Source organism: Mizuhopecten yessoensis, unplaced genomic scaffold, assembly GCF_002113885.1.
Source record: "Mizuhopecten yessoensis strain PY_sf001 unplaced genomic scaffold, ASM211388v2 scaffold2671, whole genome shotgun sequence".
NCBI lineage: Eukaryota > Metazoa > Mollusca > Bivalvia > Pectinida > Pectinidae > Mizuhopecten > Mizuhopecten yessoensis.
Window position 1 is genome coordinate 1105871 of NW_018404662.1, and position 15380 is coordinate 1121250.

At 36.2% G+C, this 15380-nt stretch overlaps 1 protein-coding gene across 4 annotated transcripts in view; it reads left to right on the forward strand.

Annotated features, from left to right (window-relative positions):
• Nucleotides 1–13630, forward strand: part of LOC110446294 (hepatocyte nuclear factor 4-gamma-like) — a 44937-nt gene extending 31307 nt beyond the window's left edge. For 3 of the 4 annotated variants that reach the window (XM_021491371.1, XM_021491368.1, XM_021491370.1), the window contains exons 2-7: nucleotides 4996–5289; nucleotides 5581–5696; nucleotides 6701–6850; nucleotides 7446–7686; nucleotides 7965–8201; nucleotides 8578–13630. In XM_021491371.1, the coding sequence (XP_021347046.1) occupies nucleotides 4996–5289; nucleotides 5581–5696; nucleotides 6701–6850; nucleotides 7446–7686; nucleotides 7965–8201; nucleotides 8578–8966 (1427 nt within the window). In that variant the 3' untranslated portion in view covers nucleotides 8967–13630. Of the gene's footprint in view, nucleotides 1–3194; nucleotides 3456–4995; nucleotides 5290–5580; nucleotides 5697–6700; nucleotides 6851–7445; nucleotides 7687–7964; nucleotides 8202–8577 lie in introns of those variants that run through there. The other variant, XM_021491369.1, reaches the window with a different exon arrangement.
• The last annotated feature ends 1750 nt before the right edge of the window (nucleotides 13631–15380 follow it).

Consider the following 15380-nt stretch of genomic DNA (forward strand, 5'->3'; position numbering starts at 1 on the left):
GGGGCAAGGTAAGGGTATTCCCAAGGCAAGGGTAGGGGGTAGGGGACGGGGGCCAGGGACGAGGTCAGGGTAATGTCAGGGTAGGAAGGGTACCAAACCAGAGTAATGTCAAAGTGTAGGGAGGACAACAGATCAAGGTAATGTTAAAGTGTAGGGAGGGCTCCAGATAAGTAAAATGTTTGAGTATAGATGGGGGACTGGGTAAGGGTACGGTAAGGATGTGTGGGCAATGTCATTGAAATAGCAGAAAATGTGGGGAGGGGCAGGGCTAGAGGGGACTTGGTTATGGCAAAGCCTGGGCAAAGGTATGGTAAGGTCAGGGGCAGGAAGCGGAGACCCTCAGGTCTGGGTATTATGGGGCAGGTAAGGTTGTGGTGAGTGGGGACCGACCCTCAGGTCTGGGTATCATGGGGCAGGTAAGGTTGTGGTGAGGGGGGACCGACCCTCAGGTCTGGGTATTTTGGGGCAGGTAAGGTTGCGGTGAGTGGGGGCCGACCCTCAGGTCTGGGTATTATGGGGCAGGTAAGGTTGTGGTGAGTGGGGACCGACCCTCAGATCTGGGTATTTTGGGGCAGGGAGGGGTGCGGGGAGTGGGGACCGACCCTCAGGTCTGGGTATTTTGGGGCAGGGAGGGGTGCGGGGCGGGTTTTCCCACTGATTTCTCTGTCACCTCTGTTGAACACCTGTTGAGGACTGAGTGGGGACATATCATTTCAGTCCCAACATTCACCTTGCGATGGAATGTCAGCAGAGTGGAGTGGTCATCTTCTGCCCATTACAAACAAACTGTGGATTAAATGACCAGATAGATGTCAGTGACATCCAAAACAAACAGACCCTGGGTATTACACACCTAGCAGGGGGCCTGTAGTTCTGAACGGCTGCTGAACATTGGTTTGACCTTGTATGGCTGTGTACCTGGTCGTATAAATACTAATGTCAAGTAGTCCTTCTCAGACTGTGGTAAATGTTCACCGGTACCAATTTTGTAGCTTTACACATTTCTTCAACAGTTCAAGTTTGTAAATTATTGATTCTTCATATATAGATGTATGACTTTTATGACTTTGATTTATCATCTAACAGAAGGCACTGCCAATAGTTAATATATATCTGCCCTGTCAGTCACGTATTTGTCCTTCAATGGAAAAAATATCAATTTTATCAGTTAAAAGGATGAATGTTTTGGGCTTCACAATGGCAATATTATATAAAGCAAGCTTAATGTAGCAAGGAAGCATTGTTAGGTTGATTACTTCAAAGGGAGAAAGTCAAATTGTGCCACAGTACATGTGTTTTAACAGATTACATATGACAAAACAGCCACATATCTATTGTGCTACAGAATATTTCTGTCTTCTGCTTAAGGACATTGTAGATGTTCTCTGTCATCTGCTTAGGGAGAAACCAGACCATTATTGATCTGCTTTCACCAATTCCATCATTTAGGATATTTATTTTCTTCTTAATATTTATTGTGCTACAAAATGAACAACTTGTGAGATTTTCCTTTCAAATTCTGAACACCCTTGCCCAAATTTTATCACTAAGCTTTTAAACTTCAAGATCATTCTCAATTCTGAAAATCACTTTTTTTTAAGGGCTTCTTTCCGCAAACATTTATCAAAATGGTAGATATTTATGAGTTTATGTCAGGAAAGCACCTCTTGACTTGATGGGGAATAGCAGAGTTAAAAACGTTTCCTGATATCGAGACCTGTTATTACAAATAACCTACAATGTGTTAAGTATGAATCCTAAGAAAATTAACAACAAATCTGATTTATTGGAAAAGCAATGTATGTGTATTTTAGAGTTGTGGATTTTTGTTAGCACAATTAAACTCATTATTTTAGCTAAAGGAGTTAAGAACTATCAGAAGTGAATGGTATTTACTCAACTTTTCATATCCCATGTACTGCTCTATAGGGACACAGGGTCTTCATGTTTGATTCTAAGGGTGTGAATAGTCGCGGGATGACCTCTCCTTCAGTCCTCGGAGATGTGTGGGTCGGTGAAAAATGTCTGGGGATGGGGTTCTTCAAGATCAGTTACGGATTTGGAACGTCTTATCTTTATCGACATTGGAAAGATCGTTGGTCGGTGTGTATGTGTAGCTGACACAATGCTAGATCAAGTAGTCATTATGATTGTGAACAAACAAAAGTTGTTTTTCATAAATTATAATTCTGGGTGTGTTATATTTAATGGAATTTCCAAACATGTGGAAACCTATGATTCACACAAGCAGTGTTGGAAAAACCCAAACATTTTGCACACCTTGATGTTGAGTAGTAATTTTATGTAATTTTTTAAAACTAGTTATGCAAAAGATTTTTAGCCATTGAATTTGAAGATTAAAATTAATGCACAGGTGTAAAGTACTCTCATAGTAAAATAAAGGTAATAAATTTAAGGAGTCAAAATATATTACAATTAAACTTATAACAATATCATGAAAACCCTGTCTATTTCCTCATGTGTTTTTATCTATGACAGTTAATTTTGCTGTATATTAAATGAGATATCTTCTGTATCCAATTAATTTTCTGAATGACTTCAACTTGGAAAGCATTCTCTTACCAAACAAATCAAGTATTGTGTGGGAATGGAGGGCTAGAGAAAACAATTAAGAATTAAAGGCTAAGACAACGTGATACAAATTGAATACATTTAGAATTACACTAGTAAACAAGTTGTCACATATGAGGCCCACTTAAGATTGGAGTATTGAGAATATCTATAGTAGAGTAAGGAGGACCTCGGAATGTCTCTTTCCTCGCAGTTCTGGTACTAAATCACATGGTGTGACCACACTGATAAGGGGAGATAAATAGTGATTAACCAAAACTTACCTCGGAGAACACTTATTACAAACTACAGGTAGGGAGGCCCCCAGCCAAGATAAGGGAAACAGGTAGCCGATAGCTAAAGGGGAGGGGCAGGGCTACACCTGTGAGATGAGGGGAGGGGCTGTCCTTCACCTGTCGTCCCAGGGAAAGAGTTAGGAATCGTTGATAAGAGTTTTGGTTGGTGATGCTCTATCTGTTTGGCTATCAGAGGTGTACAGACTTGTCATCAGCGGAACTGTGTGTAAAGTGTTAGGCCTCGCACCTCGTTATCTCATCATACCTTATATGGATGTCAGCTTAAGTATTCCATGTTATAAATTGATGGTACGGTACTTTCATGGTTACTACCATACCGGTGAGCGAGCGAGGAAGAACCACATTCAGCTTAGCTAAGCATTTTCTATACTACAAACATTTGAACTATTATGAATTTTTATAAATTGCTGAAAAGTAGTATATTTATTTTTTAAGCTATAAATTATCTTCATAAAAACAATTAGGAAGTTGAAATTAATATAAGTGTTTGAAGCCTATTGTCTGTGACTGCCATGCTGTATTCATACCTACAATCTCAGATCCCACGGGAGTACTACTATGATCCAGGTAAGAGGATTGATTAACAGGTAATAACAGTATTTGTACAAGATTTGACATCATCTTTGATGGCTGATTCCTGAATATACCTATATTTAGAAACAATATTATGTTTTGATATTAGCTGATTTGTGATTGATGCTTCTCCTACAAAATTTGCGATGCTTTAGTTGTGAATAGTCTGTTGATCAAAATGGAATTCCTATGATGATACTGGTACAGTCCTATGCAAGACATTGATAGTGTTTATACGCAGTAATTTAGCTTTACTGGTCCTACAGCATTACCATTTATACGAAGATACATGCTTTTAATTCTAAAACTTTGAAATAAGAATATTTACACAGACTAGACTGTTCATTAACATCATCCTGCACAGAACCAATGTATTCCAATTGGATGTACAGTCGGTTAATATTTTCATGTCTTAACTACTGGGTAAATACATTTATATCAAATGATACAAATAACTATCATACATCATACAAAATATATTGTATACCTTCATTTTCAAGTCACTAAAACAGGTTGTACATTTTGTATATCACCTGTAATGTAATATGTTCAATTACCTCAAATTGAAATCATGATTATAGGGCCTCTGCCAGCTGTCACTTATTTTAGGTTTTTTTCTCTCAATTTTTCGTTGTTTTTTTTTAATTATGCAAGACTTTGCAGTTAATTGTTTTTATTTATTCTAATTTAAAGAACATAATTTAATACACAGGTAAACATTTTGTTAATTTGTCCTTAAGATGCTTCACTGGTACCCCAATGTTTATGAGATAATCCACTTACTGTTATAGCGGATTGTTTATATATAGAGATAATAGCACCAACGGCTAGGATTCAACATAATGGTTAATAGGAGCGTCTAGAGACCTGTAAGTACTAGTCAGTCGTGTGGAGGGTTAGGAGGATGATACGTTATCTGAAGAACCCCATTGTTCATACAAGTTACTGTTTGTCTAGAATAAGGCTAACAGTGACACTGCGACTTAACAGAACTGTGATACAGCTCATTCGATTGGTGGTTTAGAATCGTAGTCAGATGTCACCGTCAGATGTTTCCCTGAGGATCATGTTTTATATCGATATCAAAGACCTTAATAGGAATACCTGATGAGGATGAAGTGGTCGTTGCTGATTTTAATTTGATATACAGTTTTTTGTTCAGTATTTAAGGCTACACATTGTTTTGCAGTTCGTGTATTACAGTGTGAATGTATTGATAAACTTATGTTGTGTAACAAAAATATTTAATGTACTTATTTTAGGATCACTTACGTACATGCTCATAATGAAAATATTCTTCACTTCCAAATTTTTCAGTTTTTACTTGTTTGCTTTTATTTACTGTTTAATTGTATACCATTGATGTATTGATATAGAAAATCGTTTGGAATCAATTTATTAATTTTGCAATTTTTCCTACTCTACCCTTTGTTGTTAGAAGTATTCAGGTAATTATACTTTAATTAACATTATAATTCTCCAGATATTTAAGAAGGACACAAATTGAAATGAGACTTACCTTGTGTGTTTACAGACTCCCCGGAGATGAGCATGGGTGCCCTGGGACCAATGCCGGTGACCTCCAACCCATCCTCCCCGACCCACGGGATGAGCCAGTACTGTGCTATATGTGGCGACCGGGCGACGGGTAAACACTACGGAGCCTCCAGCTGCGATGGTTGTAAGGGATTCTTCAGACGCAGTGTGCGTAAAAACCATGTGTACACATGTCGCTTCAGTCGGAACTGTGTAGTGGACAAAGACAAACGTAACCAATGTCGTTACTGTCGGCTACGCAAGTGTTTCCGTGCGGGCATGAAAAAAGAAGGTGAGATTGTGTTGATACTTTGATTTCTTCAAAAAATTAGCTTTGCAAGAAAATAATTAAGTATGATAAGAACTGGTACAGACTATTCACTTTATATATCTACAGAGTCTTGTAGTTATATATTTCTCAGAAGACAACCTCTGTAATTTGACTAACTCATTACGCTATATAGAATCAGAATACGACTAAAATGTGATGTTGAATGCGCTAAATAATACTGTGCTTTTGTGTACTAGTAAGCATCGTAAGATGTTGTGAGTGACCAATACTGACAAACTTTTATATTTAAAGCTGTACAGAATGAGCGGGACAGGATCAGTGTCCGGCGGACGAGTTACGAGGATGTAGGACAGAACATAACCCTGTCAGTCAGCACACTATTAAATGCAGAAATACTATCACGACAGGTAGGTTTGAAGTTACCATTACACCTAAAAACCTCCTGTTATATAACAGCTGGTTCTCCATAAAGAACATCATTTACATTACCTCTCCATAAAGACCACCCTTTACATTACCTTTCCATAAAGACCACCCTTAACATCACCTTTCCATAAAGACCACCCTTTACATTACCTTTCCATAATGACCACCCTTTACATTACCTTTCCATAAAGACCACCCTTTACATGATCCCTCCATAAAGACCACCCTTTTCATCACCTTTCCATAAAGACCACCCTTTACATTACCTTTCCATAAAGAGCACCCTTTACATGATCCCTCCATAAAGACCACCCTTTACATTACCTCTCCATAAAGACCACCCTTTACACTACCTCTCCATAAAGACCACCATTTATATGATCTCTCCATAAAGACCACCATTTACATTACCTCTCCATAAAGACCACCCTTTGTGTTATCTGTCTTCAGTAGTTCTATACAGACATTACTGTGTGTGGATGGTGTAAATAATTACTGACAATCTGGTATGTCCTGTTTGGATGCATATGGCTAGTTGGATGTTGTTTTGACTTTGTAAATGGTATTTATATAAAGACACTGTGAACCAAGATATCTTTGCCCCTTTTTTCACCCTTGAACAAAATGGTGAATATAACACATGGCAAACATATTTTCCATAATTAGCATTACTAGTTATGTACAGGAGAAAATTGAATACTTGGCAAATTGTTTGCAAGGACCAGAGGGCAAAAGTTTGGAGCATTGAATGTACATGTAATATGGTTTACTTATAGTATCTGTTTGTAATTGATCATGGGTTTTTTGTAAAATACCTCATGCTATATATTAATATATAGTCAAGAGTTGTATCACTGTATTACTTACACAGTAAGACAGCGTATGTAGGAAGCAAGCATAAAGATAGGAATTCAAAAATGTAAATAAGATTAAAGATAACGTGGTTATCACAAGATTTTGTAAAAGCATGTGTTTTCTGGTACAGATCACCTCTCCCATTGGAGTGTTAGACGTGGCCCAGAGAAATGTGGCAACCACAGACGATGTGGCAGAGTCCATGAAACAACAGCTCCTGGTACTGGTGGAGTGGGCCAAATACATTCCCTGTTTTTGTGAACTTCCATTAGATGACCAGGTATGTCATTTTTTGCATATATTTATATATATAAATAGCTTTCACTTGTGATCATATGTTTAATACCTGGTATACTGTCTACAGGGTTGTTTTACAAACTATTTTATGTAATGTGTTCAGGGCTACTTCATATAATGTATTCAAGGCAACATGTATTTAATGTGATGTATTCAGGCCAAGGGTTATTTTACATGAAAGACTGCATAAACTTAATATTTGTACTCAAATACATACATATAAAAATATTATTGCATGACAAACCAATACCTTATACATCAACCCATACGCAAATCTAGCTTATACATCAACCCATACGCAAATCTAGCTTATACATCAACCCATACGTAAATCTAGCTAATACATCAACCCATATGCAAATTTAGGACTCTTCTTTCAGTTCTTTATCAAACTAAAATGAATAAACAACCATATTATAGTTTACTCAGTGATAAGACTTGAATACACTTGTAGATGTTGATTTATATAATAACCTAGCTGTATAAAGATGTACTGACATCTGCTGACATCTTGCATGTTATACAATTGTTAAAGTGCAGTTATATTGTAGCCTGAACTATTTCTTTACTTGTTTCAGGTTGCTCTCCTTCGTGCCCATGCTGGTGAACATTTAGTCCTTGGTTGTGCCAGGCGATCAATGTCATCAAGTGATATGCTGTTGCTTGGCAATGATGCCGTCATTCCCCGCCATTGTCAAGATGCAGACATGGGTCGTGTAGCCTCAAGAATCCTAGATGAACTTTCAGCGCCTCTGAGGGAGGTACAAATAGATGACTCGGAGTTCGCCTGCATGAAAGCTATTGTCTTTTTTGATCCAGGTAAGAATCATAATACACATGTACTTCTAAGAAATAGGGTTATCAAACTGGTTACTTGAAAAAAGTTCCGAACAAGTAACCATCCAATTTGTCAGCTTGATGATCAAACAATTAAGAACAAGAAATACAAAATGTTTACGAAAATAATATGCAAAAGGTATTTTCACCATCCTGTACTTCTTGCTGTTACAATTTTCTTTTTCTGTACAGTACTCCAGGACGTTAATTCATAACCGAGGAATGTGTATTATTTCATTGCCTTCATTTATTTGTTGTAGATGCAAAGGGTTTGAGTGATACCCAGAGGATAAAGACCTTCCGTTACCAGATCCAAATAAATTTAGAGGACTACATAAACGATCGTCAGTATGACACTAGAGGGCGCTTTGGGGAGATCCTCCTCCTGTTACCTCCCCTTCAGAGTATAACCTGGCAGATGATAGAACAGGTTCAGTTTGCAAAACTGTTTGGAATGGCACATATTGACAATCTCCTTCAAGAAATGCTTCTAGGAGGTAAGTTATTTAATTCGATCTTTATATTTTGTGCACCGGATCTGACCTTTCCTCCCTGCAGATAAGATATGGAGTTTATTGCTCAAAATGCATACCACAGTATATAAACATATATATTATGATCAAAAGGATATAGTTAATTCATTATTTTTGTTTACCAGGGAGAATATCTTAAAACCATGTCCTGTTATTTTCAAGACTTGAAGAAACATACTTATGATCTAATTGTAATATTTTTGATGATAAATCACATTTCTACAGTGAAGCTTTTTGACATTTAGAAAATTGAACCAAAAAACTTTTTTGCAGAACAAAGATTAAATATGAGGAATTTTACATAAACTTGTATCTTAACAACCCCTGTTGTTTTCTATAGGAGCAGCAGGAGCAGCGGCAGATCCCACCTCAGCTTCAACAACACCCACCTCACTCGAGCCATCTCTGGACATGTCCAGTTTCCAGGATCCTATGACTGACCACCTGTCCATGCCTCAGGGGATGGAACTTCCCCACATGTCCCCTACATCCAGTCATAGTCCCCCTCTGGGGCTATCCCTGCTTCACAATCCCATAGAACATATGTCCACTTCATCTCTGACTGCAGACCACCTGTTGTGTAGTACACCTGGGGCCATGTTAGACCACGGAACAATTCACATTCACAATGGACGCAGCCCAGTGGCATCTCCCACCCTCCCCACAACCTCAGAATCTTACAAGGTGGCAATGACGCCACAACAGAGGTTCAAACAGGAAGTGCTGTGATGAATTAGTGTTTTTAAAACTCATTTTATCAAAATGAACTTTACTTTAACTTTTAGCTCCTCTTTACGAAGTTTTAAGTTTGGTAACTATAAGTACCAGATTTGGTAAAGAATTTTGAGCAATTGTTTCTTGTTTATTTTTGTGTTGCAATGTATAAAACACCTAACATTCCTTTAGGCTGGAGAGACTTCCGGTGCTATTTTGATCTGAGCTGGTCGTGATTACTCTGCGACAGAGTTGACACCAGACTTCCATAAAACACTTCCAGACATTGTTAGCCATCTTTGTTGGCAGGGTCATGTGACCTGGTCATGAGAAGCCTGCAAAAAGACATTGTGCTTCCATATAGTGTACACATGATGATGATTAATTTGATGATAGAATCAGATTCATGTGACTCAGTGATTTTTATTTGATGACTTTGAACCACTAATGCAGTATGAATATTGTTGTTATATATGTCCTGATATCTCCATGTGACATCATCAGTGACTGCCTTTATTGTTAGACTATATTAGGAAAAGTTCATGTATTTGTAAATGTTTGATTTTGAAATGCCATAAATCTTGTATAAACGTCTGTTATGATTGTATTGTGGATTACACAGTTTTAAACCAGAAGTTTCTATATAAACCAAATATTTGATACTTGTTTGACAAAGAATCATTGCATATATACATGTACTTCAGTGATATACAAAGTATACGTTCACCATAATTAGGTCAAGTACACCTATGGAGAGGTAATGTAAAGTGTGGTCTTTACGGAGAGGTAATGCAAAGTGTGGTCTTTATGGAGAGGTAATGTAAAGGGTGGTGTTTATGGAGAGGTAATGTAAACGGTGGTGTTTATGGAGAGGTAATGTAAAGGGTGGTCTTTATGGAGAGGTAATGTAAAGGGTGGTCTTTATGGAAAGGTAATTTAAAGGGTGGTCTTTATGGAGAGGTAATGTAAAGGGTGATCTTTATGGAAAGGTAATGTAAAGGGTGGTCTTTATGGAGAGGTAATGTAAAGGGTGGTCTTTATGGAAAGGTAATGTAAATGATGTTCTTTATGGAAAGGTGATGTTAAGGGGCTCTTATTAGGATATCCGAACATTTCGAGGGATAATTAATTTCTTTTCAACTTTGTTAAATAGCAAGATTATAATGTCCAATATAAAAGGGGATATAGTTCTATGTTTTGTTGAGCAGAGAGGGCCAGAACTGTTTGGGAAAGGGGGCACTTTTAATTTCATTTAGTGCCCAAAAAATGGGACGGGTCCTTCAAAGAGGAGGAGCGCTCATAGCAAATACAGTACCATGAAAACAAATATTGCTGAAATAGATGTATTAAGTTTGTTTTAAATGTTCATTGTCCATATTTGCATTTCTGCATTAATTCATTCATCCAATTTGTTATAAATATTCCTTGATGCATTAATTTGTTTGAATATTGGATCAGATTTGTTTAGCACTGACCACATTTACATAACTGTTAAAGATGACGTACTAGAAAACATAAGTGTAGCAGCGCCATTGCTAATTTTACTTGCCATTTATGGAGCTGAAAACTGAACACCATTCATTTTATGTTGATTACAAGGAGCTAAAGGTTGTTTTAGGATACAGTGTGATCATTGTAGAGAGAATCGATTTCATATATCATTGTTTTACAACAATAATATAACAAGTTTTTCAGTTTATATTAATCACTTGTTGACTAGGATTGAAGCGTGCAGGGGTTCTTAATATGAATGAATCTGGAGTACCCTGAGAAAACCCATGTGAATACCGGTAGACTTAATTTTGACTACAATAAAACTAATGCAGCAATCAAATAATTAAAAAAATAGATCCTGCCCAAACTAAATGTACATTGTCTGTATGGAGAGACCACTAGCTCTCTAGACTTAATTCGTATTCTAAAACCTTGATATTCTACCTTCATCTGTCCAGCGAAGTTTCGGCATTATAAAGAGGTTTGGTGATATTTATAGAGGGAGACATATAAGGAAGTTTTTTTAGAAAAAAAGAAAGGGGACATTTAAAGATGTTGTTGGGAAGCAGGCGGCAAATGAAAAGAGGGACGCTATATGAAGGACCTACTGTAGTGGATAAGTACGTACTTATTAACGAGGTGAGAGGTCAATAGTTACCCTGGTGTCTATTGTCTAATTACCTATCACATACCTATGTACACATTGTTTTATTGTCACTGGTGGGGCCAGTGATACACATGTTTATTATGCAGATTTAAACAGGTTGGTGCTCGGATGTTCTTGCATGCTTTTTTTGTGAGAGAGAAATGACCAAATCAATGCAATTTAATTTTGTTGTTCATTTATAATGATACACATACATTGTCTTACTACCATCCAACATTTATATTATGTTTGCTTGTAAATTGTTACATTACACTTAATTGTCAGTTGTTTATTCTATGAAAATAGAAATAAAAACAATGTTTAAAGACAAATAATTTAGACCATGTCGATTGCTCAACATATCACCTAGTCAGTAATTTTTGTACACCAATATATACAAAGTATGGCCATTGTTTATAGATTACATAATGTGAAGGAATGATAATCTAGAAAACAGTCTGTTGATGAAATGAAATGATACTGATACTTTCAACAGTTCACTAAATACACTTAATTAATCAACTTAATTTATACAGAACTTAAACTTCTGCTTGATTGGATTCCATGGAGGCTTTTGTTCTGAGTTTTCTGTCAGAGAATTTCTCAATAAATCAATGGATTTTTCTACCAGTAATTTCGAAACATATTTATCAATAAATATGATTTAAAACTGACATATAGTTAATTTGGACTAATATAAATTGTAATTGTCACAATGTTAATTTAAACATTGTATGACAATTGATATTGTTAATTGGCTTACAATGATTTTTTATTGTTAATTGGCATCAAATGAATTTTGGATACCATATTTTTACAGGGAATCCCAATGATGACATTGGAGACCACCATGTGGAATGTGTTATGTTTTCTCTCTAATTTTAGTTCAGTATAATGGAAGCATAGATCACATGATGTAAGAATTGATTAAAAAACAGAAAAAAACATTAATGAAATTCATATATTATTTAATCCCTGCCTTGGTACAACAACAAAAAAATGAAATTAAAAAAATGACTCGTATTATCAAGCTATATTTACAATGTTTCTATCATCTGTCTACTAACTGTACTGCCTACCTGTTAACCTATAGGTTAGTTAGCTGTGTGTGTATGATACTGTTACTCTATTGATCTCAAACTTTGTACTGTCCTAGCTAGTGTTGCTCAATGCTTACCAGATAGACAGCAGTCCCTAATGTAGTTTTTCTCATTGCTACCCCTAGAAGCTGTCCCTTTTTCAGAAATTGAAACTTTTTTCACGAATGACACCCAGCTACCTTGAGGGACCTCTTTCAATGCTTTTTTTTTATTTCTTTATTAGTGTTTTATAATCAATACAGTCCCTTCATGATACATTTATGGTTATTAATATATGTATGTTACAGAAAATTTCCATGAGCAAACTTATGTGCACCCCTCAAAATTGGATTTCTCAGTTTTTTTAAATGTAAAAAAATAAGGTTTTTTTGCCAAGACAGATTGGTGATTTATACCAAATTATTAAAGATGGACTGCAGGAAATATAGTACAAATGTGGATATTTCTACTATAGTGGTTTTCTAAGATCAACAAAAATTCACTGTAATTGCTATGAATTCATTCCTTGTTCTACATCTGAGAGAAGTAAGAAAGTAATTTCTATCGGAAATATAAAAATCTCTGTGTGGCCAGGTATGTGTGTTCTAGGCTGTGGTAGTAGTGTTACATACACTGTATGTATGTGTGTTGTGTGTTTTTGTGTGTGTAGCTGTGTGGATATCTCACATATAATGTGAAAATGAGTCATTAAAGTATGCAATTTCTGTTTATGTTCAATTCTTGTACATATAATGTATAGATATAGAAAAAGATATGTATAGATTTATAATAAAAAATATATATATTTGAATGAAAATTCTAACGTTTATTTTATAAATATTTTATTTGCAAATGTTGCTTCATTATAATCATCATCATGCAAATGTTTGACAAAACCAATCAAACTGAATTGTGATGCAAGATTCTATGACACTTGACTCAAACATCACATTCACTTTTTTTTTAATATTCAATTGGAAGAATTCCCTTTCAAAGTGGAGAATAAAAACATCTTAGATTGTGTCAGACAATTTGGGTTTAGATCAAAACTTTTTGTTACATGTACCTTATGTACCATGTTATGCCTGTGTTGAGTCCAGGAGGCCAATTGTTCTCAGAGAGGGTTAAAGTGAGTACTCTCAAGATGACCCTCATCTGTAAAATTGGTTCAACAAATAAATGGGCTAAACACTTGGTAAAAATTGGTAATTTTGTACAAAATAGGAATGACTTATCAATTGTTCAATTGCCATTCTAATCAGTATGCTAAGAGTGATAGCAGGAGAGGTCAATGGCAGCTAATGGATGGAGCCTTAATAGTTCTATTACCTTTAGGTAATACAAAAATGTTTGCAATGTTTCTATGATCATTTTTAATAAATTGTAGTCATTCTAATGAAGAAAATTAAATCATCATGTATTGGTGTTTAACAGATAACAATAAACCATTTTCACTCATATCACATGTGGAGTATTTCTTTTTTTGAAAAAAAATCACCTTTAGCTATTGCAGTCCATTGCTGTACATCTGTAAACTTGGTCTTTGAACCACTTCTTTTCAAGAACCGCTAGGCCAGTTACAACAAAATTTGGTAAGAAGTATTCCTAGGTGATGTGATTCAAGGTCACAGAAGTCAAATTTGTAATACACTCAAATAAATTCTTCTGAATAACCAAAACGTCTAGAGTTGTGATGATTGACTTTTAGCTTGCTGACATATAATGCTTAGAAGTTTTCTAAACAAACTGACCTTAACCTATGTTCAAAGTCACTGAAATCAATTTTTTTCATGCACTTAAATGACCTCTTTGATGAACCTAAATGTCTTAGAATTATGAAGATTGACCTGAAGCTTACAACCTGTGGAAAACAGAAATTACCTCTTCCGAGAACCAAAAGGTCAAGAGAAGAGCCATGTTGATTGTCTTGAAGATTGCCAGCATGAAGTGCTTCAAAGTTTTTAACAAGAGGCCCATGGGCCTTAACGGTCACCTGAGTCTACAGTATTATTTTTTTTTGTTGAAATATGTTCCAATTTGAGTAAAAAATAGTATAATGTTAACTTAACTTTGTCAGGACCATGAGCTGATCATTCCTAGACCAATTTTAAGTGAGATCGGCCTATTAGAATTTAGTAGCAAAATAGCGGCCATGGCAGCCAAATTGTATTTCTGATTGACCCGAAAAATAACAACACTTTGTCAGGACCATGAGCCGATCATTCCTACAAAGTTTCAGTTCAATCGGCCTAGCAGAACTTGACTTTAAGTTTGAAATAGTTTTTCAAAATGGCGGCCGTGGCGGCCATATTGGATTTCTGAACGACCCGAAAAATAACAACACTTTGTCAGGACCATGAGTCTATCATTCCTACAAACTTTAAGTTCAATCGGTCCAGCAGAACTTGACTTTAAGTTTGAAATAGGTTTTCAAAATGGCGGCCGTGGCGGCCATATTGGATTTCTGATCGACCCGAAAAATAACAACACTTTGTCAGGACCATGAGGCGATCATTCCTACCAACTTTCAGTTCAATCGGTCCAGCAGAACTTGACTTTAAGTTTAAAATGTAAAATGTTAACGGACGACGGATGACGACGGACGAAAACGGATAGCAATAGGTCACTTGAGCTAAAGCTCAGGTGACCTAAAAACTAATGACTTAAACCAATTTGTTAATTCACTCAAATTAACTCTTCTGAAGAACCAAAAGGACGAGAATCATGTTGATTTGCCAGTTTGAAGTGGTACAAAGTTTGCTAAACAAATTACCTTTACCTATTTTAAGGCCACGAGTCTAGTTCATTAAAACAATAAAATATGAATATGGTAATAATTAAGATTTCTATCAGGTTGGTGATGTTTGGCAGGAGGTTCCCGAGGTGTATACGATTATTGTACAAAAGTGAAAATAAGAATTCTTTATTTTCACCTGTTTTGGACCGAGTTAGTTTTCAAACCATTCTTCTACTAGGCAGGCAATGGGGTTCTCAAACAACCCTTGTATATATGGTTGTGAGGTGGAGATCTGGACCATGTCTATGTTTTGACCCAGCAACTAAGTTCCAAAGGGACAGAGCGCTCTTGTCTACAGTAGGTTGGCGGGTACCTTTGAACAAGTAACATTTTGAAGGGAAAATTGATAGACAAAAGGATGACAGACAACATCCAACGGCATATGCTCACTTCCCCTCAGGCAGGTGAGCTAA